Source organism: Castor canadensis, chromosome 13, assembly GCF_047511655.1.
Source record: "Castor canadensis chromosome 13, mCasCan1.hap1v2, whole genome shotgun sequence".
Lineage (NCBI taxonomy): Eukaryota > Metazoa > Chordata > Mammalia > Rodentia > Castoridae > Castor > Castor canadensis.
In genome coordinates, this window is record NC_133398.1 from 1,035,809 (window position 1) to 1,061,588 (window position 25,780).

The 25,780-nt window shown below is 53.9% G+C and overlaps 3 protein-coding genes across 7 annotated transcripts; 1 reads left to right on the forward strand and 2 right to left on the reverse strand.

Annotated features, from left to right (window-relative positions):
• Positions 1 to 79: 79 nt before the first annotated feature.
• Positions 80 to 1,828, reverse strand: Tmem141 (transmembrane protein 141). The gene is made up of 5 exons (XM_020173914.2): positions 1,674 to 1,828; positions 1,356 to 1,422; positions 1,115 to 1,198; positions 765 to 872; positions 80 to 362 (listed from the first exon to the last, which is right to left on the reverse strand). Exons 1-5 carry the CDS (start codon positions 1,725 to 1,727, stop codon positions 349 to 351), a joined length of 327 nt encoding a protein of 108 aa, XP_020029503.1. The 5' UTR covers positions 1,728 to 1,828; the 3' UTR covers positions 80 to 348.
• Positions 1,829 to 3,412: 1,584 nt separating this feature from the next.
• Positions 3,413 to 7,399, reverse strand: LOC109692940 (ficolin-1). Of its 5 annotated transcripts, XM_074052803.1 has the most exons (11): positions 7,272 to 7,399; positions 6,788 to 7,028; positions 6,437 to 6,550; positions 6,294 to 6,347; positions 5,980 to 6,015; positions 5,603 to 5,638; positions 5,105 to 5,140; positions 4,817 to 5,022; positions 4,267 to 4,396; positions 4,025 to 4,159; positions 3,413 to 3,900 (listed from the first exon to the last, which is right to left on the reverse strand). In XM_074052803.1, the coding sequence occupies exons 2-11, from the start codon at positions 6,873 to 6,875 to the stop codon at positions 3,650 to 3,652; spliced, it is 1,086 nt and encodes a 361-aa protein (XP_073908904.1). In that variant the 5' UTR covers positions 6,876 to 7,028; positions 7,272 to 7,399; the 3' UTR covers positions 3,413 to 3,649. The 5 variants fall into 5 exon arrangements, with proteins under 5 accessions (XP_073908904.1, XP_020029502.1, XP_073908905.1 ...); XM_020173913.2 differs by lacking the exon at positions 7,272 to 7,399 and having other exon boundaries at positions 4,817 to 4,944; positions 6,788 to 7,120; XM_074052804.1 differs by lacking the exons at positions 5,603 to 5,638; positions 7,272 to 7,399 and having other exon boundaries at positions 6,788 to 7,122.
• Positions 7,400 to 15,061: 7,662 nt separating this feature from the next.
• Lcn15 (lipocalin 15) lies at positions 15,062 to 16,198 on the forward strand. Its single transcript, XM_074052616.1, has 4 exons — positions 15,062 to 15,127; positions 15,483 to 15,622; positions 15,677 to 15,738; positions 15,901 to 16,198. The coding sequence occupies exons 1-4, from the start codon at positions 15,062 to 15,064 to the stop codon at positions 16,011 to 16,013; spliced, it is 381 nt and encodes a 126-aa protein (XP_073908717.1). The 3' UTR covers positions 16,014 to 16,198.
• Positions 16,199 to 25,780: the final 9,582 nt, after the last annotated feature.

Sequence of the window (25,780 nt, forward strand, 5' to 3'; positions counted from 1 at the left end):
ACCAGAAAGGGGACACAAAGCCCCACGAAGAGTACACAAGTCCCCTCCACGCATAAGGATTGTCACCTCCACACAAGCATCTGGTTCACAGAGCTGACCTTGTTTCTTGTTGCCCTTGGGGGAGGACCCCAGCCTCCCAGTGTTTTCTGAGTCAACCTCTTGGCAGGAGGTTTGGGAAGGTGGCAGTCTGTGCAGGTCTGGCCACGCACAAGTGCAGGGGACAAAAGGCACTCGGGTGGGGAGAGGCATGTGTGAGGTGGGAAAGGCCAGCTGGGAGTTGGGAGGGCAGAGGGCTGTGTTCCAGGACTGCCCCTGCCCCAGATCCGCTGCACCCTAGCTGGAGTGCTCTTAGCTGCGACGATCTGTAAGAAACAAAGGGAGATAGATAGAACCTGTTCATGGTTGCTCAGAGTCCCTGCCCCCACACCATCATGGCAAAAGCTACATCCTACAACAAGGACAACTAACCTGGGTCCATCAGCATCAGCCTGGTGTTGGTACTCTCAGTTCCGGGTGCTCTTCTTGAGGTGCCTGCTGTGCCCCACCCACACTCCTCATTCTGAGCTCTTCCCTGTCTCACCCTGACTCCCTGGATCTTCCTCTGGGAATGCAGTGCTTGTCTGCTGCACCCAATCCCAGATCCAGCCTCTCACTGAGGAAGCAGGGAGCAGCCTATCACTTGGGTCCCCTGAGCTGACTTTATTTAAATCCAGGCACTGGGACCTTGGCTTCTGCCTCTTGTTGCCACCCCCCACCCCACTCACCTGTGCCCATGTCTTTGGGGAGCTGCCCCGTCTCCAGGAAGAGCCAGAGGTTGCTGCATTTCTGCGACTCCACTCTTGTCACCCAGTAACTGGCCACAGAACCTGCAACTGAGGAGCAGGAAGCAGGAGGGCAGTGGGCCAGTGGCCTCACTTTCTGCCCCTCTCAGGAAAGAGAAGTGGGGCAGATATGGTAGGTGAGCTCAGGCAGGGTTCTAACATGCCAGAGACAGAGGTGCCAGAACCACAGTCCCTCATGCTTGGTGGAATCCCACCCTTGCTGAACAGCCAGTCACCTCTGGCAACTGGGGTGCATTTCTGGGCCCAGGCACCTCGTTCCCTGGAGTACCCACCCGCAGCCATCAGCAGGTTCCACTGCACAGGGTATGGAAACTTTCTCTGAATGAACATCTGCAGGCCCAAGGTCGCACCGGTGCCTGCCAAGAGCCAAAGTCGCATCAGTTAGCCTGCAGGGGATCACCTGGGCACCCTGTGTACACCTGCAGGCAGGTGACTTGGCGCCACCTGCTGGGGAGTTACGGTGGGCTAACGGGTGTGTCCTCTCGCGCCCGAGGACACTCGAACCCAGCCTACCTGTGACAAAGGTAAAAACGCCCTTCATGAAGGCGGTCGACTGGCACGCGGCATATTCACCAAGTCCCTGGGGTGGGGGAGGGGATTCCATGGCTCATTTCACCTCCTCCTCCCCGTCCCGCCCCTCCCGCCCCTCCTTTGGACACAACGTGGACTTTGGGGAGTGAGTCACTGGTGACTGGACATGTCGGACTCCCCCTAAGCCCACCCAGGGTGCCCCACCCCCATGGCAGGAGGGCCCTAACCCTAACACTCCTTCCTAACGAGGACACCCCCAGCCAGCCCCTCCTGCTTCGCGTCCTAGGCCGGTCTTCTCACCGGGTGCTTGGCGGCCACGGCGTCGTCCACGCGGGACAGTCCCAGGTTCACCATAGCTGGTGGGGCTGGGAAAGCTGACGCAGGAGCCCGCCGGCCGGGGGCGGGGCCTGAGGCACGGTCTGCACGGAGCGCAGCGGGGAGGGGCGGGGCTTGGGGCGCGGGCCTGCGCATGCGCCGGCGTGGAGGGCGGGGATACGTAGAGCCCGGCGGCGAGGGGCGTGGGCGCTGGCTCCACCTAGCGGTCTGCGGCGGGAGCGCCATAACCGTGGGCGCCGATGCGGGGTGGGGGGGGGGGTGCGCGGTGCATCCTGGGGCGCCGCCCTGGCCATTGCCTCTGCTTCGCGTTCTCAGAGCGTTAATGATGGATGTTCCTATTAATTGTTAAAACGGAGCTTTGTTTGAACGTTGAGGTCAAGGGTTAAACCTCTTGAAAGCGAATTCGGAGTGATTTTTGGAATTATTATTTAGCAAAATAATTCTAAAGATCCCATTTAAACTCATTCATGGTGCCAGTTCTATGTGAGGGGCTGGGGTCCCACGGAGGAGTTAGAGCCTCTTCCCCCATAGAACTCGACTTGGAAACTGTTTTTACTAAAGTACACTCCTTACCTGTGCCCACAAATTAACTAAAAAAGGGGAAACGAGCTTGGCGTTTTTGCCTCCGTCTTTTACCCGTGTCCTTTGCTTGTGTTTGCTAACACAGCCTCGTGTCCACGCGGAATAAAGTACCCTCAGTTCTCCCCATGCCTTGGGCCTCTTCTGCCTAGGGCACCATCCATCTCGGGTCCTGCCTGAGTGGCTCAGGCTAGCAGGTTTCACAGGGAGCCCAAAGTGTCATCTCTACTTCCTGGACCTGGGCCTCTGCCTACTGCACATCGTTTTGCGTTCCTCTCGGGAATCCCCACCTGGCCCTGCGGCTTCTGTTGGGCTGGGTGCATGGTCGGTGAGGGTCAGGGAGCTCCTGGCCTGCTCAGCCATATGGGCACTCTTTCCATGTGGGTTCTTGGCCCTGCCCTTCCTGGCCTGGGCCTGGCCACTCCTGCCCCAAAGCTGCCTGACTGCACTCCAGTCCTCACCTTCTGTACCTTGTAAGGCGTGGGGACTCCTTGCTGGGCTTGTCTCCTGAAAGTGAACCAGGTGTGGGTCTCAGCCAGTTCTCAGCCCTTTGGGCCTCAAGATTCCTCTTATGTGTGGGGCGATGGCCTTTGGGCTCCTTCTGGCTGAGTTCCAGATGTCTGTACTGGCTGGCTTCCCTTCTGCCTACTAGCAGGACCACTAGTCCTGCCCACCATCCTCCAAGGGTTCCTGAGGTCACCCACTCACATCTGCCTGCCTGCCCCTTGGTATTCTGAGCCTGAGCCCAGTGTTGGTCCCTCTGCCCTTTCACCTCCATGCCCAGGGTGGCTGTAGAGCTGCTCTGTCAGAAGAAGCTGTGGGGGAGGGCACTCAAGCCCTGTTATGCCCTAGTATCTCTGTCCAAGGTGTGTGCAGGGCTGTAGCGGGGGCTGAACTAGGCTCCCCAGTACCTCTCCATCCTTGCCGAGGGTCTACTTCTGGAAGTAGGCCCTTGAAAGATCTGGATGTCTCCTTCCTCTCTCCTCTCTGGTGGTCTGGGAATTGGTGGTTTTAGTGGCCCACTGGATCTCAGTTTCAAGGCTGGCAAAGATGTCTGGGGGTCTCCTTCTACCTGCACACACCTCCTGGGCTCTGCCCTATCAGGCCCTCTGCTGGGTCTCAGGTTTCTACCGTGCTTTTCCAATCTTTATTAATGCCAGGCAGCAGTAGTTCTTACACACTGGTCACATGCTGGACAGTGTCCAGGAAGGAGTGAGGGGCACACAGCAGACAGCACAACACAGACAGCATGGGCTTCAGCTTCATGTGATCTCTTTCAGTGTCTCTACCTCCAACCCCAGCACATCCATCCACAGCTGCAGGGGTGGAGGTGCAGGCCAGCTGGTTGGTCCTCTTGTGGCCTAGACTGACCGGATCTTCATCTCAGACACCTTGTAGGAGTAGTTGGGGCCCCGGCCAGTCAGCCAGTTGATGCCATTTGCATAGCTCTCGTGGGAGCCAGGCAGATAGCGTCCGTTGAGGTTGGATTGGTGGCAGTTTTTGTACCACCAGGCCCCTTGGAACACAGATGCACAATTTTTCTCACTGTTCATGTCATTGTCCTGGTCATGGGTTGTGAAGGGCATGTCCCCATGTTTCGCCAGGGAGTCTCCTGGAAAGACATGCACTTATCAGCTCCCAGGGCCCAGGCGGAGCCCTTTCCTGGCAGGTGAGGATAGCTTGTGGCACCCCTTCCACATGCCTTACAAGGGTCTCAAACTTTCTCTCAAGTTTACCTGCAGTGCCTCCAACAAATTGCCCCAGGACCAGCTTGTATTTCTCCTGTTCTCCGGACACCTGGAACGAGCTGTACTTGGCATAAGAGGCTTCACCTTGAAAATCCCTCAGGTCAATCCGGAGCTCATGGTTCCCTGGCCATGTGGGTGGAAGACGGGAAGGGAAGGAATGAGCCCTCAGGCTGGGTGGTGGGTAGGGTCTGGTGGGGAGCCTGGTGCTGGCCCAGGTGCCACTTCCTCACCTTTGGCTGTGATCAGGTATAGGTAGTCATTGCCCAACCAGAACTCTGTGCCCAGGTTTCCAAAACCTCTTTTGTAGGATTCCCAGTTCCGGAAGAAATCAACAGAGCCATCCACTCGTCTCTGGAAAACCTGTGGGGTAGTAGGGCAGCCTGAGGACAGGAGTGTCGGGTAATGGGGAGCAAGGCCTCAAGGTGGGGGACAAGTTGAGGTCCTGCCTCCTTTCTCCACATCATAAAGAGACAGCTAGTAGATGAGTGGTGAAGAGGCAGGTGGCACAGTGAGTGCAGAGGTGCCTTGCAGGCTCCAGCGGTCCAGGGTAGGAGGCAGGGGCATCAGATGTTTTGATGCATACTTCGCGACTGTCTGGGTCCTACCGCCCGCTCAGTTCTGAACCCCTCTCTATAGGGATCGAGATTCTAGTTCATGGATGCTCAGGCTTTTCCTGTGTGAAGGCACTTTATTTTCTCAGTGGCTTCCTGCCTTAGGCTCTCCCGAGCGCGACTGCCCTGAGCAAACCTCACCCACCCCATGTCGAGGCTCTCTACTCACAGTCCAGCCTCCGCCGTCCACATCCATGTCACACAGTACAGTCAGCAGCCGGCAGTCAGGGAGGTAGATGGTGTACCACCCAGTTAGGAAGTTCCCCTGAGCCAACACATCCTTGCAGCTCCGGGCTCCTGTGCCACCGGAAAGAGGGGTGGGGGTGGCCAGCACCTTGGGTGTGCTCCAGGGCAGGAGTCCAAGTGTGGTGTGATCTACACATAGCCCCCCAGTCCAAACTTCAACCTGGCAGTTGGATGGGGTAGGGTGGGAGGGGCGGGGTGGGAGACCACTCACCTGTCTGGCACAGCATGTCCCCCAGCTCCTTTTCCCCTGGGCAGGAGACATGACTGTCTTTCTCTTTGTTGATTTCTCCCCCGCACAGATGTGCCCCTTCCTGCACCCCCATGGGCAACCTGGCATGACTGATACTGGCTCCTCCATGAAGAGGAGGTATCAGTGGTTCTGATACCAGCACACTGAGACCCTTTGCTTCAGGCTCCTTTGGGGGTCTTTGGCTTCCCCCCTGGGTTTCGTCCTCTTTGTGATCCCATTAGGATAGGTCAGGGTGCTGGCTAGGAGGTTGGGTGGGTGCTGGGACTCCCCAAGGACAGTTCAACCCCTGAAGCTGGGCTAGTGGTGGGTGGGTGGAGGTGATCCCCCTTTCCACTGGTCCTGGGGACTTTCTGCTGTCCTCTTGCTACCATCCTACTCATACAAGTGTTCCTGGGGCCCATAACCACAGGGTAGCCATGCTTGAAGTTTTCCAGGGTCCTGGGTTGGGGATGTCCTCACCCAGTGAGGCTGAAGCTCCCTTGGCGCCTTTTTCCCCTGGAGAGATACAGTATGACACAGCCTGGACCCCAGAACTGGAGCTCCACCCATGCCCTCTGCCTCAAACCCCTCTAGCATTCAACCTCCTCTTTGGGCTGTGAGTCCTCAACACTCTGACATGCAGAGTGAGATCTGGATATGGTTTGGGTAGAGAGCTGAAGGTCCCTCCCAGGGACACTGTTTGTCCCCATCCCATGGACCAGATGGAGTCCAGGCACCACTTCCTTTCTCTGTACTGAAGGCTTCCATTGGAGCTGCTGAGACCCCAAGCCCACACCTCTCCACCTGGAGCTACTTCTCCTGTCCCCTACCAAGTTGGCATTGGTTACCATGCTCACCTCTGTCTCCAGGGGGTCCTATATCTCCTGGCTCTCCTGTGGGCAGAATGGGTGTTCTTACAGTGCTGGCCTCCCCAGGGAGGGAGCTCCTCTTCCCTACAAAGCTGTGTGGGTGTGCACACATGTGTGCATGTGTGAGAGAGCATAGGGCTGGTGGGAGGGAGCTTTGGGCACCCAGCCTTGCTGGAAGTGGGGAGGGACAAAGCCTGTCAGAGCCTGGGGAGGAGGGTGTGGGGGATGGGGTGCTGCTGGCTGTGTTCCTGTGTCCTGCCTGGGCCTTGGGCAGACAGACCTATGGGAGGTGCCCCTCCTACCTTTGTTGCCAGCTGGTCCCATCTTCCCTGGGCTGCCTGGGGGCCCCCGCTGTCCTGCAAACGCAAACACCTGGCTAGACTCCTAGGTAGGGTAGGGGGAGGGCTGGCCTGGGGGAGATACTCCCTTGGATCTGGGCCCCTACCTCTTCCAGCAGGGCTGCCAGGCTCTCCTTTGGGCCCTGGTAGGCCAGCAAAGACAGGGCAACTTTGGATGATGGCCACCTTTTCCTGAGCCCCCAAACCCACAATCTTCACATCTGTACAGAACAGAAGAGGGTGAGACCTCAGGGTACTGCTAAAGAACACCCTCTCTTGCACCACCCATTCCTGAAGAAGGTCATTTGGTGCCAGCCAGGCACCAGAGGTGTTCCCAGGCTGACTCCTCTCATTCCACCGCTTGTTGCCACGAATGCATGCTGGAGGCGTCCTGCACCTTGCACGTGCACATATATGTGCGTGTGCAGTGTCAACACAGCTGAGCAGGCCCATCTCACCTGGACAGGTGCCTCCCTCCTGGCCCAAGATCAGCGAGGGGCAGAGGCAGAGCAGGGATACAAGGGCCCGAAGGGCAGGACACCCCATTTCTCTAAGCAGAGCAGTGACTACCCGGTCCAGCGCTGGGTCCTCTGTGCTGTGTTACACTGTGGGAATGAGGTGTGAGGTGAAGGTCCCTCCCTGCCCAGCTGCCTGCTGGGGCGGGTTCAGCTCCTGTTCTTCATAGCTCAGCTTTTCTCCCTGGAAAGGAAACCCAAGTCGAGGGCAGACACAGCACTTCCTGCATGCCACCAGATGAACCCACTCTGCACCCAGTTCCCTCGCAGCAGGCGGGTGTACTGCCCTACCCAACCTTCTGGGGACTGTGTGCAGATGGACATGTGCTGTGCTCAGCGTGACGCTGGCTCTTGTCAGTTCTGGGGACTTAGGGACATGGGAACACCCCTATTCTCCTTCCTTTGCCCTTTCTCTTCTGTCTCCTACCTTCCTCTTTCTCTTCTCCTTCTCTTCCTCCTCCTTCTTCTTTTGCAGCACTGGGGTTTGAACTCAGGGCCTCGTGCTTGCTAGGCAGGCGCTTTACCACTTGAGCTCTTCTGCCAGCTCTCTTCTTTTTATTCTTAGTGGGGGCAATTTCTCCCAGCAAACGTGGAAGCCCAATAATGAGAAGATCCCTGAAGACCTTCCCTGAAATATGGGATGGGACAGCAGGACATTAGCTTGATGATGCTACTACTTACTGAGCAGCTTTGGAGCCAGGTGCTGTGCTGAGAGCTCCTGACCGCCTTCCATCATGTGCATGGAAGACATGATGACCCCCAGGCTTGGAGAGGGAGAGAGGCATCAGTCAGCCTCTGGGCACAGCAGGGAGCTGGGCTTCGATCCCCATTCTGACTGCCCTGCAGGCCCACCGTCTACCTATTTCAGGCTGGCCTGGCTGGGGTGGGAGCATCAGGGCCATAATGGCCAGCAAGTGGTGTGCCCACAAGGACCTGTGTGTCTGGAGTGGACAGGAGGCTGGAGAGGATGTGGCCCGGCAGTGGATCCAGCTAGGGTGTGGAGCCCTCTCAAAAGATGTTCTGGTTGCAGCCAGGGTACTGACTTCCAGGTGACAGACTACTTCATCCCAGGCCTGGTTGCCCAGCTCCAATTCCTGGCCTCCCAACCAGCCAGCCTGCTCTCTGCTGGCCTCTGGGCAGCTGCTGTGTCCAGGGCTCCCAGTAGGCCCTGTGCTCTGGTCTGGTGGGTATTACCCTCAGCGTAACACTTCTCCAACCACTTGGGGAAGCTATTGACCCAATAGCTCTTCCCTGAAAGGGAACCAGGAGATGTAAGAGTCCCAGCTTCCTTGGCCATTGCTTGTCCTGGAGATCGCATGGGGCTAAGGTCAGAATCAGGCCAGGTCTCAGCTTCCTGAGGCTCCTCACTTGCCGTGTGACCTTTGGCAAGTGCCTTTGCCTGTCTGAGCTTTGCTTTCTCACCTGTGAGAGAAAGTAACAGAAATAATTGCACCTGAGCCTGACACACCTAAGCCACCAACCCATCTATCCCAGAGCCCTGAGCAGAGCTCCCCATCGCTGCCACCATCACTTACAAAAAAAAGGTATTATTTTTTTCTAAGAATAAGGTATGCTCATGGTAGATGAGTTGGAAAACGTGTAAAAGCACCAAAGTTTTGTTTTTAAATCACAGAGATAGAGAAGGGGGCTCTGAGGTCACATCCTGTTTCCCTGAACCTCTCTGCCTGTAGGCCGGGCGGGGTGTGCTATGCCCCAGATATGCCCTCCCCTGCCTGTCCTTGGCTCAGTGGAGCCCACTTCCCTCTTCTCTGACCCTTGCCTCTGCCTCTGTCTCTTGAACCAAACTTCCTGCTGTGTGCTGCCCTTCCTGCCCCAGTACTGACCCCTTTAGAGTCAGCAGGAAAGCAACCTTCCTAGGGAGCCAGCAGCAGCTTCCTCCCTGGGTGTCCCCAGTTCCCCCCACCCATGCAGACTGGGTGTTCAGAAACCTTGGGCTGGGGCTTAGGCCAAGCACTGCCTGGGCCCTCATGGGTGACACTGGATACTGCAGCCCGTGGATGTACCACTGTTCTCTGGATGATGGTGCCTGCTGGGGAGGGAAGGGCCCTGTGTTTGCCCGGCCTCACATGGGCCATTGGTTCCCAGTGCAAACACTGACTCAGGCCTAGAGTCAGCTCAATAGTCAGGTTCTAGATGGGGCGACTGCTCTGGCCACCTGTTCGTCCACCCTTGGCTCCTCTCATGGAACCAGGTGTAGGTCCATTTTACCCCAGACAGTCTTTGTTTTACTGCCAGTCTTCAGAACTCTCTGTAGGTCTAGTTCCTGAGGCCAAGGAGCCCCCTCTTCCCACCTGGCTTCGATGATCAAGTGTGACCCCCTGGCCTCCCTCTCTGGGTCCTGCTGTCCTGTAGCAATCTGTGTGTCTAGTACCGTTGTCAGTGAAGCTGGAACCTCCTCCAAGCTCATTCCTCTAGCCCCATGAACCAAAACCATCTGGTGAGAATCCCAGCTGCACCCAGGATGTCCAGTCGTGTCCCCTTCACTGAGCCCCTCTAAGCACTGGCTTCCTTGCATCATTTCAGATGTGGACTCTCAGGTTGGGCCAACTTAGTGCCAACTCTAAATTTAGTGTGTGGAGTGGATGTGAAGGGCTGGGCTTGGGATGGAGACTCATGGACAGGAAGGCACAGAGATGGGTGTGGACAGATCACAAGGCAGATCCACAATGGCAGCAGCCAGCCCCATGGGGAGCTTGGGAGCTAGGATGTCTCCCTCTGAGTGTGCCCAACAGGCTATACTGGCCACACCTTTATGTCCCTTGGCTGTGGCTACCCTGGAGTGTGAGTACCTTTGGACCAGGCAGCAATCTGTGGCTAAGATGGTCTTTAAGGGGGCTGGGAGCTGATGGTGGGTTGCTGACCAGGCTTCCAGCTGCTGGTAGCAAGCTCTCCCTTGAAGGGGCACGTGGGTGAGGTGAGCGTCACAGTGTCCACCTGAGCCAGCTGGGTTTGCAGAAGTGGCCACCTTGACCAAACCCACTATGCCAGGTGCCATCATGGTTAGTTACCCAAGAAGGATGAGGTCAGGGGCCCAGGCACTGCAGAGTCAGGGCTGGTCCAAAAAGGGTGGTTCTGGAAGGCCAGGGCTTGGGGACAGAAGAGCTGAGGGTGACTGGTTCCCCTGCCTCCTGCCTACTCTACACCAGCACCACTGCTGGGGCAGGGAGGAGACTGTTTGGAGCTTGGGAAGGAGCTGCCAGTCTTCCTTGCTCTTGGTCAGAAAGCACTGCAGTCAGAGTCACTCTCCCCACCTCTTCCTCCTCAGTCCCTGGCCCCCCACATGCTGCTCCTACTCAGGCCATCAGTGGCTACTGCCTTGGCAGACCTGCTCCTGCCAGCTCAGAGCAAGCAGGCTTCCCACCTTCATGGCCTGCCTGTTCCTGCGTTTGCATTGCAGTTTTGTGTAATGTGTGGTTAAACTATTTTTGATTTTCCCCTTTTTAAAATATTTTAGTGGGCTGGGGATGTAGCTCTGTGGTACAGCACTTGCCTAGCATACATGGGGCCCTGGGTTCAATCCCTACCACTGCTAGCAACAACAAGAAGAAAACTTTACTGAAAACCCACAAGTCAGGAGACTTTCTTTCCCATTTAAGTTTCATGTGTTCCATACTACACTGGCTGCTCCTGATAATTCTGCCCAGTGAAATTTTCTTGGATCAAATTTTGCAGACTCAAAGTTTGCCAAGATTTAATTCTGCCAATTTTTGGCCAACAACAAACATTTCCTCTGCTTTTTTTGTGTATGTTGGTTTTGATTTTATTTCTAGAAATCATTGTTTCTGTTTTATTATCTATGGATGTTTAACAAACTGCCCCAAAGTTGGTGGTACAAAACAATCATGTGAGGTTGACTTTAGTTGTCACCTTGACTGGATGGAGAATCGGCTATGGGATTAGTAAGGCACATCTTTGGAGGCATCTGTGCGGGCATTTCCAGAGACGATTAGACCATGAGGACTCTGACCTCATTTCTTGATGAATTCATAGTATAGCGTTATTATTGGGAGGCAGTGAAAGGTAGGAAGTGGGAAGTGTGTCTTTGGGGCTATATCTTGCCCTGGTTTCTTCCTGTATCCTGTTTTCTCTGTTTCTTGTCTTCCATGATTGGAACAACTCTCATCCACCATGTGTTTCTGCTGCCATGATGTTTTGTCCACATGAAAGGGGTCTGGTGACCATGGACCAAACCCTCAGAAACTGTCAGTCAAAACAAATCCTTCCTCCCTTAGGTTGTTTCTGTCGAGTATTTTGTCACAGCAATGAGGAAGATAACTAATATAAATCATTTTTTTACACACTGGGCCTGTGGTTAGCCATCCAGTAAAGACACAGAAGGCTCTTGGTCCTTTTTCACATCCAAGGCCTTGGCTGACCTGACTCACACAGCAGGGATGTAACACTGGGTCGTACCATCTACTCCCAGAACCCGGAGTCATTGTTCCATGCCTGGGGCCAGGGCTGGGCTGGCTGAAGTGTGGTGTCCCCTGCCTTCCCCAATTCCTCTGTTGAGTCCCTACTTCATGATCTGCCTTTGGAGACAGGGTCCTAAGGAGGTGACTAAGGTTGACGAGCATGAGATTGAGCCAGTAGGACTGGTGTCCTCATAAGAAGAGGAGAAGGCGCCAGGGATGAGCTCCGCAGAGGAAAGGCCAGGTGAGGACACAGTGGGCAAGCTCAGTGGAGAGGCCCCACTAGAAATCAGCCTGCCAATACCCTGAGTTTGGGCTTGCAGTGTCCAGAACTGTGAGGAGCAAATGTCTGCTGTTGAAGCTGCCCATCTGCAGGATTCTGTGACTGCCAGACCACTCAGACAAACTCAACTGCAATGGGTAACCCGAGAGTCCGCATGTGATCTGCCAAGCTGTGGCCTGGGTTGGGGGGATCCTTGGTTTTCTTACATGGCAGCCCAAGCTGCAAGACAAAAGGGTCTGGGAATAAAGTGGACCATTCACAACCTGGCTGGAGCCTGTTCTGTTGCCAGGCAGTCAGCAGAAGAGAATTCCCACTGTGGCTCAGATGGTCACTACTTGATTTGCTTCTTACTGATCCATGGGGAGTTGATGAACAATGCAGTGAGGCAGAGAGCTAGCAGGCCACAGGAGTGGGAGACACACAGATGGGTGCACTGGGAGGAAGGCCCGCAGCAGGTTCTAATGGGCCTCAGGTGCTGTGTCAGGCCTTGTTAGCAGAGGGCACAGATGGCAGCCAGAGGGGCCAGAGACTTTCTCAGTCTGCAGATTTTCCCCTGCTCCCCAGCAGCCTCTGGGTTGGGCCCTGGTTGGTGGTGTGGGTATCCCTGACGTGCCATACCCTGTGGTGTACAGCCCCCTCGAGCCAGTTTCTTTGGCACTAAGCGTCCCTGGCATCCAGGGTACATAGCTATGTCCTCCCTTGAGTAGTTTTAGCTCAACAGGGAGCAGCCTTTCCCCACCTTGTGGGTCCTGGTCCTTCAGTTGTTATCCCACTTATCACTCATGACCTTTTTTATATTAATTGTTTCTGTTCACTCTTCTGACTGGACCCTAAGTGCCTGCCCACCCCCTAGCTTTTCCCCTAGCTGAGCTGGGGGAAAGACAAGGGGCAGAGCTTTGCTGTACCTTATGAGTCCACTGAATGCCCTTTGCTGCCACCCTGGGGCTACTTCAGGGTCTGCACCTGCCCATGGTTCTCGAAAGTCCAGGGCATCCAGTTCCAGGTGTGAGTGCTGTACCTAAGGACATCTCCACCTGCTCATCCTAAGCTGTGCCCACAGGCCTCCTGAGGACACAGCAGGATGTGCACTGGCCTTTCGGCAGCTACAGCCACACCCCGTGTCAGGCCCTGGTAGCCATACTTGTGCGGGACGCTTGGGGGAGACTGGTAGGCCCTGAATGTCTGGAACTTGGAGTGCCAGCTGCTCTCTTGGACCAGGCAGGCCAGATGCTGTCACAGGAGCCCTGTCCTGCTGCAAATGCTGCTATACTACAGAGATCCCAGGCTTTAGTGACCCTCAGGTCAATGTGACTCCATTCCTCCATCACTTATTCACCCCACAGATACTGAGGGAGTACCTGCACATGCCAGACCCTAAACTCCCCAAGCATGGATTCTGCTGTCTGCAGTTCAGGGTGTGTGTACAGGGGACAGGTAACACACACACACACACACACACACACGAGTGGGACCTCGTGAGATTTCATCACACTACTCAGAATAGTGCAAAGCTAAAAACCTAAAAATTGTTTATCTCTGGAATTTTATTTAGTAGTTTCAGATACAGGCTGACTTTGGATAAATGAAATCTCTAAAAGCAAAAGCACATATGAGGGGAACCATTGTAAAAGTTTTAAAAAGACTAAGTCCTAATTCACAGACAGTACAATTCACCCTCTCTGGTGCACAGCCATGTAAATCTGGACAGTCATGGATTTGCCACTGTCCAGCGCACAACACTCCTAGCACCTCCCAAAGCTGCCTTTGTATCCCTTTGCTTCCTAGACTCTGGCTGCCACTGAGCCGCTCATTCCCTGCCCCTGTGGTTTGCCCTATTGTCGAATGTCACGTAAAAGGACTCACGCGACTGAAGCCTGTTCAGAATGGCTCCTTTCACTCAGCTGATGAGCACAGATGCAGCCACAGTACCACGGGAATCGACGCTTCCGTCCTTATTCCTGAGAAGCTATGCCTCGTAGGGTTGGGCCACGGCTGTTCTCCGTCCACCCAGCGGAGGGCATTTGGTTGTTTCTAGTTTTCAGTGACTGACTGTGAGTTAAGTTGTCAGTAGTCATACATAAGTTTGGTGTGAACGAGAAGTCACTTCTCTCGGGTAAATGCCTAGGACCAGCACTGTCCACACAACTGGTACAAGTGGACGCTTCCCTTAGTAGGATCTGCAAAGTGTTTTCCAGAATGTGGTCTTGTTCTCCCCACAGGGACGTTCTAGTTGCTTCTCATCCTCTCCAACACTGGGGATTTGACAGTGTTTTATTTAAAAATTTCAGTCATTCCTAGGGGTATGCAGCTGGCTGTCAAAATGGTTTGTTTCAACTTGCTTGTCCCTGATGATCAATTATTTCTCACCTAGATGTCTTCTTTGGTGAAATGTCCTCAAATCTTTGGACTTTTTTTTTCTTTTGTGAATTGTGTTGCTTGCTTGTTACTATTGAGTCTTGAGAGTTCTTCACAGATTCTGCCCAAGTCCTTCGTCACACTGTGTTTTGTAAATCTCTTCCTGGAAAGCTTTCATTTTCTGTCCTGTGACTCAGGTGAGCCTGGTAGGGACCTGGCAGAGAAACTTGCACCTGTGAAACCCCACAGAGGAGGCACCTTGGCTGCTTCCTTCCTCTCTGCCAGGGACTGAGGGTCTCTCTCTGACCCAGTGCCCCCTTCCACTCCGGAGGGTTTGTGGTGCTGGCCTTCCCAGCAGCCCTCACTCCTGACTAGAGGCGTCTGGGAGGCAAACCCCAGGCCATGTGCTGTTCTTGGCCCAGGGTCTCTAGGTGGTCTTTGGGGACTGTCCTTCCCTGGCTCCAGCCTCTTCCAGCCCTGGCGCCTCTCTGACGTCATTCCCACCCGCACACTTCTGACACTGGTGATAAGGCGGCCACCGATAGCATAATCCGCCTTCTGTGCTGCCCAGCCCCTCCTTTCCCATCCTGCTTTCAGGGATCCCAGCTAGTGACTGTACGGGAACGGTGGGGGTTGGAGGGAGGGTGCCCACATTGTTCTCATAGCTACGCTGGCACGGTATCTGGCTCTGGATGACTGGTCAGTGTTGAGTCCAGCCCCGAGTTGCGGATGGATGCACTCCAAGGCCTAGGCCCTCAGCCTCTGCCAGGCTGGGGGTGAGCAGAGGTGCCTGGGGTGTAAGTCCTGACAGCATGACCAGGCCTCTGCCATGCTCTGTGGCCAGCTATGCTGGGCCCAGGACTGGTGATGTAACCAGCAGGTTTGGGAACATATCCTCAGCCGCTGCATCAGGGAAGAGCCGGGCTGTCTGGAGCCCTCCAGGAAGTGACCCCTGGGACCAGAGGGTACACTTGAGTGACTGTGCCAAACAATAGACAAAGGGGGACTGGATTTCCAAGGTGCCTTTCTGCTGGCTCCTTAGCCTGCTCCTCCCGTGAACCCAGGGCAGCTGGGATTTGGAGATCTGGGGTCTGGGACTGGAGTGCAGGTGTGAGGATGGGCCTGGCCCTACTGAGCTGGGTTCTGATGCTGCTCTGGGTGTCTACAGCTCAAGCTGAGGTCCTGGTGCAGCCTGACTTTGATGCTCAAAAGGTATTGATTGGACCTCATGCTGTGCCTGGATGGGGTGAGGACTGAGCTACTGCTGGGAGAACATGTGGTTGAGAACAGGAGCTGCTGCTAGCTGTGGGCCAGCTGGGGAATGCTTTAGACCTGAGGTCTGTTTAATCCAAAATGACCTAGCGCAGCAGTCATTTCAGAGTGGGGAAGGAGGCTCACAGCAGGCAGTGGCAGAACAGGGGCTCTGGTCTACGCTGGCAGAGGTCCTCATTGTGTGACTTCTGATAGGCCCCTGCCTCTCTGGTCCTTGACTTGTCCCTGGGGTCTCTGGGCAAGGAGATCCAGCTACTGGCTGTCTGACCTGCTGGGTCACCAAGCCGTCCTGCAGTTCTCAGGCCTCTGGCACATTGTTGCCATGGTTTCTGATTGCAAAGTCTTCCTGAGCAAGAAGGACCACCTGCTGATGTCCATCAGCACCATCAATGCCACAGGGGAGGGCAACCTCAGCGTCCACATGGAGTTCCCGAGGTAAGCCACTTGTGGGTTGCATGGGCTGGGGAGGAGACCAGCAAACTCATGGAGAATGACCAGTTGTGCACGCCCAGGGCAGAAGGTGGGCTCTGAGGGGCACTTCCGAGTCCCAGGTAGGTCTTGGGGGATCGAGGAGTTGCTAGGGGTAAGGAGTCCTTCCACCCATGGACCGCAGCTCTATCTCCCCCACCCTCCGGATTGCCCTCTGGGCAGCAGAGATGGGTGTGGGGTGTTGGTGCCTGACCCTGTCCATGTCTCTGTGGCTTCCTCCGCAGCCCTGGGCTACCTGGATGTGCACATGGCTGAGATGGACTACAGCTCCTTTGCACTGGTCTACATCTACAGCGAGCTGGTGGGGGCGCTCAGCACCATGGTGCGACTACAGTGAGCGCCCATCTCCTTCCCCTCCTCTGTCTGCCCACTCCTCCCTCCTCCGCCCATCTTCTTCTCCAACACCTCCTTCCTCCTTTTCTGCCTCAACTGCTAGACCTGCACCGCACCCACTGATTTTAGGCCAATTTTAGGGCTGCCCTCTCCACCCTCTCCCTAGGTCCTGCTCCTTAAGACTCTCCTCTGCCCCCATCAGCCTGGGCCTTTGCAGGTCTAGGGGGTAGGGACCCCACTGAGCCTTGAATGGTGGGGGCAGGCAGGGGGGTTTGGTGGGAAGGGTCCCGAGGGTCAGGTAGTCACAGCACACGTTCCTTTCTGGAGTGGGGACCCTCCCTTCCCTGTCAGCCTCCCTGCTGAGACTGATGCTACTCTAATTTCTGGAGTTCCCCACGGTGGAGAGGATGGGGGAGGGTTGGTGAAGATCATTCAAGGGAAGATGCCTAAGGAGGAGTGGGGACCAGAAAAATGAAAATGGCCTGAGAGATACCCGGCCACTCCAGCCTCCAACATGGCCTTCTGTGAATTAGAAGAGGGGAACTCTGGACGGTTTCTGCCTGGGGGCAGGGCCCAACCTGCCTAACCTCGGGTGGCGGCCTTGCTGTCAGCCCTTGGGGAAGTGGAACGAGGCCAGGAGACCCTGCCCCCTTTCTCCCTTGCCTTGCCACAACTCGCGTGAGTAGCTGGGTTTATGGTGACCTCTGCTCTGCCCCAGGATGGACTCAGGATGCCAGCCCCCAGGCCCTGAAGGTCTTCCGGGACTTCTCCCCACCGTGGGGCTCCTGGATGACATGACAGTCGTGCTGCCCAAGTCTGGTGTGTTGCCAAGCCCAGTCTCCCCTATTCCACAGGTCCTCCTTCCCTGTTGCGTAGCATGGGCAGCAGGTGGTCTTCTAGGGGTGGGTGGGGGGCCCTATAGGCCTTCCTGCCCCACAATCCCTTTCTTTCCCCAACACAACCAAGGAGAGGTTTTGGGCAGTATGGAGAGTGAGGGTCTTCTGTCCCTCTCTGGGACCCAGGCACCCAGGGCTGGAGGATGTGGGAAGGGAGGGAGGCAGGTTGCGGGAAGTTCCCAGAAGCACAGCTCACAATGTCTCCATTGCAGATGTGTGCTCTCCTAGGCAAGGAGGCACCCAGGCACCCACAGAGACCCGCTCCAGCCCTATCACAGTGGAGGGCATGGTGAGTTCTCTGCCTTGTGTGGGCTGCCCCTGGCCTCTGGCCCCCTTCTTCTTACCCTGAGATCTGTTGTGTAGACCCCACCTCCTTTCTCTGGCAGTCCCTGAGACATTACCTCTCTCAGGAAGCCTGCCCTGACTTCTGGGACTGATATAACAAAGTACCAGAAACTGGGTGGCTTAAATAGCAAAAATGAATTCTGTCCCAATCCTGGAGGCCAGAAGTCAGAGACTGAGATATCTGTAGGCGGGGTGTTCTTTTTGGAGGCTCTGAGCGGACCCTCCCAGCCTCTCCCACTCCCCATGGCTCTAGGGAGTCGTGGGCACTCCTTGGCCTAGGCAGCATTGCTTCAAGCTCTGTCTGCTTATCATTTGGCATCTTCCCTCTGCCCATCTGTGTTTAAATTCCCCTCTTCTTATAAGGACACCTGTCCTTGGGTCACCCGAAATCCAGAATGATTTCACCTTGGGTTCCTTAACTAATGACATCTGGAAAGACCTCATTTCCAAACAAGACCCTACTTGGAGGGTCTGGGTGGAGGTGAAGTGGTGGGGACACTGTTCAGTCCACTATATCCTGTGTCCCCATAGCCTCTGAGCCTGCATCCTACCCTGGAATGGCCTCTTTCCCTCACCAGGGAAGAGACAGCAGATTGTCATTCACTGTCTACCACAGGGCTGTGTCTGGAAGCCCTTGGGACCCCAATGCAGGTGGTTTCTCACCATACCTGACTGGAAAGCCATTGGTCCCTAACTCAAGTTCACCACCAAGAATTTGAGCACCACATAAAACCACGAAGAATGGATGAGGTGTGACAGTCACCAGCATCTAGGGGGACCCAGTGACTGTCCTGTCATGGTGGGGAGAGGGGCTTTTGATGTTCCCAGGGTGGGCATTCCTCAGATTTGTAGCCTGCCTTGGTCGTCATCCTGTTCTCCTCATTTTCTGTGGCTTCAGATTGGCCATGCTCTCTTCTCCCTGACTGTTTACCTGAGCTGCTGGGGGCAGTGTTTAGGCTGTTTTAATTTTTTGTGGGTCTAGATAACCCTTTCAGCCCTTAAGTCTTTCACCACTGTGGCTTTGGAAATGTATGGAGGGGAGGAAATCAATGCCCAATTACCCTTCAAAGCTTTCTGGTCACTTAGGGCTGGGCAGAACTTGGGTGTCACTTTCCCTGCAAGAGTGAGGGACTCAGAAATATGGCTGGTCTCTAGGATCCCCTGGGGCAGGTGGGGCAGCATTGGTACCAAGGTTGTGTTCTTTAGCCTGGGGCCTTGGGGCAGTAATGGTAGGTGTGTGTGTGTTTCCAGATAGAAGTTTTGGTGGAGACTAAGGTCTCATGGGTGAGAGCCCTGTGGGGAGTAGTACCCAGCTTGTAGAGAGTGGCAGGGGCATTTGTCCAGGGTGGATGGAGTAGCTGTGCAGGGTGAGACAGGAGCAGCAGACCTTACCACCACATGAGCTGAGTGAGGTCCACAGCCCTCGAGGACCACCCTGGATCTCAATTCTCCCACCATGCCCTGACCCCAGCCCCTGTAGGCCTCCTCCTTCCTCCCAGTAAACAGATTCTGCAGCCTCACACCTCTTTTTTATGTGTCCATTTTATGTATTTATTTTTATTATAATTTTTTTGTTATGATATGCGCAGGGGGGATTCATAGTGACAATTCTGATTAGGCTTATATTGTACATTGAGTAGACCACCCCCATGATCTCTCCCCCTCAACCCTCTCCTTAACCCACTTAGAGCAATTCCATGGTTTCTTTGTTCTATTTCACGTAGGTATATGAAGTCTATCAACCATATTCCCTCACCTTAATCTCCTTCCTTCACCCTCCCTGTCCCACTAGTGCCTCCCCACACTGTACCTATTATTTTACTGTAAAATAATAACTATCCTTCATTATTAATATTTAAGTTGATGTTCAAAGGTGTTTCTCAGTGTATCCCTTCTGTGAATCTACTTTACTTTGGTCTGTTCAATCCCTTCCATTACCCTCTCTTACCCCTTCCTCCCACCCCCATGATTCAGCAGCTTTCAATACACATCCTCTACCTGCACAGATGTCTCACAACTCCTCACCTTTCTGGAGAAGCCTTTGAGGGAGGCACAGTAGGCCTTGTCTTGACCCCAGTCCTCTTGGGGAGACTGAGGCAGGGAGGTAAGATAAAGAGGACTCTGGTACTTGGAGTCCTCTTTGTAAAGCAGGCTGAAGACTGTGGCCAAGTTTGGGACATGTGGGGGGTCTACACCCACAGAGAGAATTGAGTGCCCCCTATGTGATCCCCATGGGTTCACAACCATGGAAATGCTGAGGCGCCCTGTGAAGATAGGCCCTGGCCCTTGGGGCTCTGCTGGGTGGCACAGGCTGGCTGCAGAGCTGCAGGTGGAGTGGCAGGAGGCTGTGGAGCTGGGCTAGTCAGGGGTTTACCTACCACCACTGCTGCGATCTTTACCACGATTTACACCTCTGGAGATCCAGAAATGGGTCAGGGTTGTAGCCAGCACTTTCCCTCCACCTTGCCCGGTGGGTCCACACGCTCCATGACAGACTCCTGGGGCACATAGCCATGCCATCTGTTTCTCAGATCCAGACACTGAGATACTGAAGTGGGGCGTTATCCAAGACCACAGAGCTAGCAAGCAGCCAGGCTGTGGTTCAAACTCAAAGGGCCAGGTTCCACGGCTCTGCATTGTCCCTGGATGAGATGGGAGGGGCAGAGGAGGCCCTCCCCAGGGACCATCACTACCGGTGTCCTTGCCACGTCACTGTGTTCCATTCTCCTGAGGGGTCCAGTGCCTAGACTTCAAAGGGCACGTAGTTGAAGCAGGAAGGTGTTGGAGGTTCTGGTCCATCACTCATCAGTGCTTGTGGCCCACAAAGGGCAGGAGCTGGCAGCACTCAGCCCTGAGGGGCACTGCCCTCATCCTGCCACTGGTCACCCAGAGAACCAGGTGTCACCACCCTACTTCCATCCTCCCAAGTCTGTTTCTGTGGCCACCTAGGTACCCTGACTTGTCACCCTGTGATTAGGGCCTCCCTATGCCCTTCCACTTCTTGGGGTGATTGCTCTTGGTCTCCAGTGTACCATCCAGCTCTGGCCCATCTTGGTCCTAACTCATTCCCCTATACCTGCCTGACAGCCCATTCAGGGTCCACAGCCACCCAGGTCCTCTGGTGAATGGGTTCCAGTGGCCAGGACCTTCCTCTCAACTGACCAAGCCTGGTGCTTTATCGAGGCCCTGAAGGTCAGAGGCTGCCCCCTCAGGACCAGGGACACTGACTAGGGTAGGAGTTACTTTGGGCATTCTGGGGCCCCTCCCAGTTGCAAGGTATCTACTACTTTGCTATACAAGGATCTCAACCCTTGTCCCTGTGTGTCACCAGCACCAACCCTGTCACTTTTTCTGGCCCTTTAGGAGCAGGGCTTCCTGGCTAGGGTGCTCCAAGGACCCCTTTGGTCTCCTTTCCCCCTTTCATTCATGGGAATGGGAATGTGGAAGGAAAATTTTATTATTATTATTTTTTTAGTTAATTTCCAGAAGGTGAAAGTTTTTTTTTAAAGTATGTGTCACAAATAAAGTTGTTTTTAAAAATAAAAATTGTCTGCCTTAAAAAAATAATCTCTGACCTGAGAGATGCTTGCTTGGCAAATTTTAGGATTGTGTTTCTGTTCAAGGTTTGCTGGATGAATGTAGGTGGCAGTGGTAGGGTGCCGGGAGTACAGGTGTCTCTGGAGGCAATGTCTAAGAAGCATGTGTCACCTGGGAGGTGATGCAGGTCTCTCTGTCACCTGTGTTTAATGCCCTGCTGTCTGTGTCTTAAAATTCATCATTTTTACAGATGGGGAAACTGAGGTAAAGGAGCTTGCCTGGGTTATGCTGTAGAAGGTGGGGACTAAGAGTGGTGCAGCCCCACCCCAGGATCCAGTGTTGTCTGTGTAGCAGGAAGGTGGCATAGCAGGTGTGGCTGCTGTCCAGCCCAGATCGGCCCCTCCCTGGTTCGGGCACCACTGAGCCAGATGGCACTTGAGCAGACACACCAGGAACCTCTGAACAGCCAGCAGCCATATTTGTTGTGACATTCCCCAGGTAGTTGCACATGTTTGCACACTCTCCAAATGTAAGTCCAGGCACTGTGCGAGCAGAGGCTGCGAATCAGACTAGGAGGGAGGCCAGGCTGCTGAGGCCTGTGCTGGGTACCCTTGGGGTGCAAGGGGAATTGGTCTGGGTGGACCTAGACCCACAGGAGGCACCTTTCCTTCCTAGCTTGGAGGCACCACCAGGACTTGGTGGGGAATCTAGCTACTGCAGGTTCTCCTGCCCCTTCCATGTAAATCCCAGTTGGTGTTGGCACAGGGGCTCCAGGACCCATGCTGGTCAGCTCCCCACGAGGGCAGGCAGCTGAGAGCCCTGACATCTCTTATGGGTTGCCTGTGCCAAGCAAGAGGCTGCTGCTAAGGCCACCTTGGGGTCCTTGGAGTTTTACAGGTTTAGGGTCCTGCATGGGCCCTCCTCAAATCAGTGGGACTCCCCTAGGACTCTGGCCCCAAGCTTATTATTATTATTATTATTATTATTATTTGGCCGTAGTGGGGATTGAACTCAGAGACTCATACTTCTCATACTTGCTAGGCAGGCACTCTACCACTTGAGCCACTCCACCAGCTTCTGGTTCCCCAAGCATTTTGAACCAGAGGAGGCTTTTCCTGGGATGGTGGCTTGCTGGCTTAGGTTCCCTATAGGCACTCATCTTTCCTGAGTGTGCTGGCTGAGGGCCAGACAGATTCTTTTTGTCCTGTAACAGTGACCAGTTTCTAAAAGTTTCAGATGGAGCCCTCCTTGGTCCTCCTTGGTGCCTGTGTCTGCATAAGGTTCTCCCAATGCCACTGCTGGGCTCCGGGTGGGTTGCTGATGGCTCCTCACTGGGGGAAGCCCAGAGCCCGCCCTGTCTTTTCCACTGGGCCGGGGCTGCATAGCCCTTGATTGCTGCTGTTTTCCGCATTCTGCCCCAGTTCCCAGATCGAGGAGAGTCAGGTTCTACTTGTCTTTCCCCACACTCTCTGTTGAGGAGCAGAAGAAGCTGACTGTCTTTGGGGGGCCGGGAGCTGGCCCTGTGGCAGCTCCAGATGGCTGGATGGGGAGGCTGTCCTCCACATGGTCTGAAGGGACCCCTGGGAAGGACAATTTTTGGGGGTAAGTAGGTTCTGAGACGTTTTGCTGCCCTGACTCTGAGTCTTGTGCCCATTTGTTGACGTGTCCGCTCTCACCCGCTTCTGCTTTGGGGTTTCTGAAATGCCTCCTGGAGCCCAACGATGGAATCTCACCTGGCGCTCAAGAGTGAGAGACAGCTCCAATCTTTCTCTCCAGATTGCAGGATTCTGGTGGGAAGTCCATGTGGCCTCAGATCAAAACCTGGTGCTGAGGCCCCAGGAGAGTGGAGCGCTTATGCCTTATCTTGAACAGGAGAATGCTGGCTGTGCACAAGTGGGACTGTGTTGAGTGACAAAGAGGCATGTGTGGCTGGGTGCCTGGGCGCAGACCCTGCTGCATCCTTTGCAGCTATAGGACTGTCACTAGGTGTGGACCAGTCCTCCCTGTGCCCACCTGCCTGGGACCCCCAGCCCCAGAGAAAGTCAGACCCAGGCTTCTAGTTCTGCATTTTCTTCCAAACAGAAGCACGGGATTTTGACGAATCCCCATGGATTTATAAGAAGGTGGGCGTAGGGGCAGATCTCACAGGAGGTGAGATGCCCTGGGTGTGGTCCCTCCCTGGTTGGCTCCCACCCACCTGCCCCAACCGTTTCTGAAGACAGGAACCACCTGAGGAACGTGCCCCGCAGGTGGGACGTAAGCTGCCCATTTCCTTTTTTTTTTTTTTTTTTTACATTTTTTTAAATTTATATGTGCATACAAGGCTTGGGTCATTTCTCCCCCCTGCCCCCACCCCCTCCCTTACCACCCACTCCGCCCCCTCCCTCTCCCCCCTCAATACCCAGCAGAAACTATTTTGCCCTTATCTCTAATTTTGTTGAAGAGAGAGTATAAGCAATAATAGGAAGGAACAAGTGTTTTTTGCTGGTTGAGATAAGGATAGCTATACAGGGCATTGACTCACATTGATTTCCTGTGCGTGTGTGTTACCTTCTAGGTTAATTCTTTTTGATCTAACCTTTTCTCTAGTTCCTGGTCCCCTTCTCCTATTGGCCTCAGTTGCTTTTAAGGTAAGCTGCCCATTTCCTAATGTACGTTTTGTTGTCATACAGTTCAGGAAGCAAAAAAAAAAAAAAAAATTAGTGGGATCAGAAAGAGATGTCCTGGGGTATTTGCTTTTCCTGGTAAGTTCTGTTGCCCTGCCCAATCCTACAAGTTACATCTTGCCTCAAGGCTCTCTGTGCTGTTTCTGGGTTCCTCAGGCCCCAGGTCCCCCCACCCTACCAGCATTCCAGGGCCTCTCTGGGCGCCCAGGACATCATGGGCGAATCCAGGCTCTGGGCAGGGACAGGATGCAATGTGACCCTGCAGACAGAGCCTTCAAGGTCCCCCCTCTTGGTGTGCCCAACCCCACAGCTAGCTCCTGGAGGACAGGGAGATCCACATGCCAGACACTGTGGCATCTTGAGGGGACCCTGTTCTTCGAGGCAGGGAATTCCATGTGCTCAACACTTCAGTAAGCTTGGCCAGGGTGGGGCTTGTGTCACATGCTGCCCTCCCTGGGGACTGCCTGCCCTGCTCCCCTGAGCCCCACAGCTCGGAGCCTTGAGGATGAGGACAAGCGAGCTTCTGGAGCTTCCGGAAGTTGACAGAAGACACAGGCCTCTACCTGCTGGCCCGGCACAATGAGTACAGGCATTTCAGGGAGAACCCTTGCCTGGGCCTTGTGGGGGGCTCTGACGCCCTCCTGCCTGAACCTCATGCTTCCCTGTCCTGCAGGGAAGTGTGCCAAGCTCCTGAAGGAGGTGAGCCTGTGTCCCTTGGTCTGCACTGCAGCCCTGCCTGATAGGAGCCCCTACTGGCCCTAGATACTGGTGTGTGTGGGGCTGCTCACCTTCCTCTGATCAGGAGCCCCAGTAGGATTGAAGGTGGCCACAAACTCTAAAGTTGATGCAGGAAAGAGTAGGAAATACTCTGGAGTTAGTAGGTATAGGCAAGAACTTTCTCAACGAAACCCCAGCAGCACAGCAACTAAGAGATAGCATAGATAAATGGGACTTCATAAAACTAAAAACTTCTGCTCAACAAAAGAAATAATCTCTAAACTGAAGAGAACACCCACAGAGTGGGAGAAAATATTTGCCAACTACACATCAGACAAAGGACTGATAACCAGAATATATAGGGAACTTAAAAAACTAAATTCTCCCAAAACTAATGAACCAATAAAGAAATGGGCAAGTGAACTAAACAGAACTTTCTCAAAAGAAGAAATTCAAATGGCCAAAAAACACATGAAAAAATGCTCACCATCTCTAGCAATAAAGGAAATGCAAATTAAAACCACACTAAGATTCCACCTCACCCCTGTTAGAATAGCCATCATCAGCAACACCACCAACAACAGGTGTTGGCGAGGATGCGGGGGAAAAAGGAACCCTCTTACACTGTTGGTGGGAATGTAGACTAGTACAACCACTCTGGAAAAAAATTTGGAGGCTACTTAAAAAGCTAAACATTGATCTACCATTTGATCCAGCAATACCACTCTTGGGGATATACCCAAAAGACTGTTACTCCAGAGGCACCTGCACATCCATGTTTATTGCGGCACTCTTCACAATAGCCAAGTTATGGAAACAGCCAAGATGCCCCACCACCGACGAATGGATTAAGAAAATGTAGTATCTATACACAATGGAATTTTATGCAGCCATGAAGAAGAATGAAATGTTATCATTAGCTGGTAAATGGATGGAACTGGAGAACATCATTCTTAGTGAGGTTGGCCTGGCCCAAAAGACCAAAAATCGTATGTTCTCCCTCGTATGCTGACATTAGATCAAGGGCAAACACAACAAGGGAATTGGACTTTGATCACATGATAAAAGTGAGAGCACACAAGGGAGGGGTGAGGATAGGTAAGACACCTAAAAAATTAGCTAGCATTTGTTGCCCTTAATGCAGAGAAACTAAAGCAGATACCTTAAAAGCAACTGAGGCCAATAGGAAAAGGGGAACAGGTACTAGAGAAAAGGTGAGATCAAAAAGAATTAACCTAGAAGGTAACACCCACGCACGGGAAATCAATGTGAGTCAATGCCCTGTATAGCTGTCCTTATCTCAACCAGCAAAAACCCTTGTTCCTTCCTATTATTGCTTATACTCTCCTTCAACAAAATTAGAGATAAGGGCAAAATAGTTTCTGCTGGGTATTGAGGGGGTGGGAGAGAGAGGGAGGGGGCAGAGTGGGTGGTAAGGGAGGGGGTGGGGGCAAGGGGGAGAAATGACCCAAGCCTTGTATGCACATATGAATAACAAAACATTAATAATAATAATAATAATTATTATTATTTAAAAAAAAAAAGGATTGAGGGTGGCTCCAGAGATATATCTGTTTTGTGGTTTTCAAACTGTACCTGCAGTGTGATCC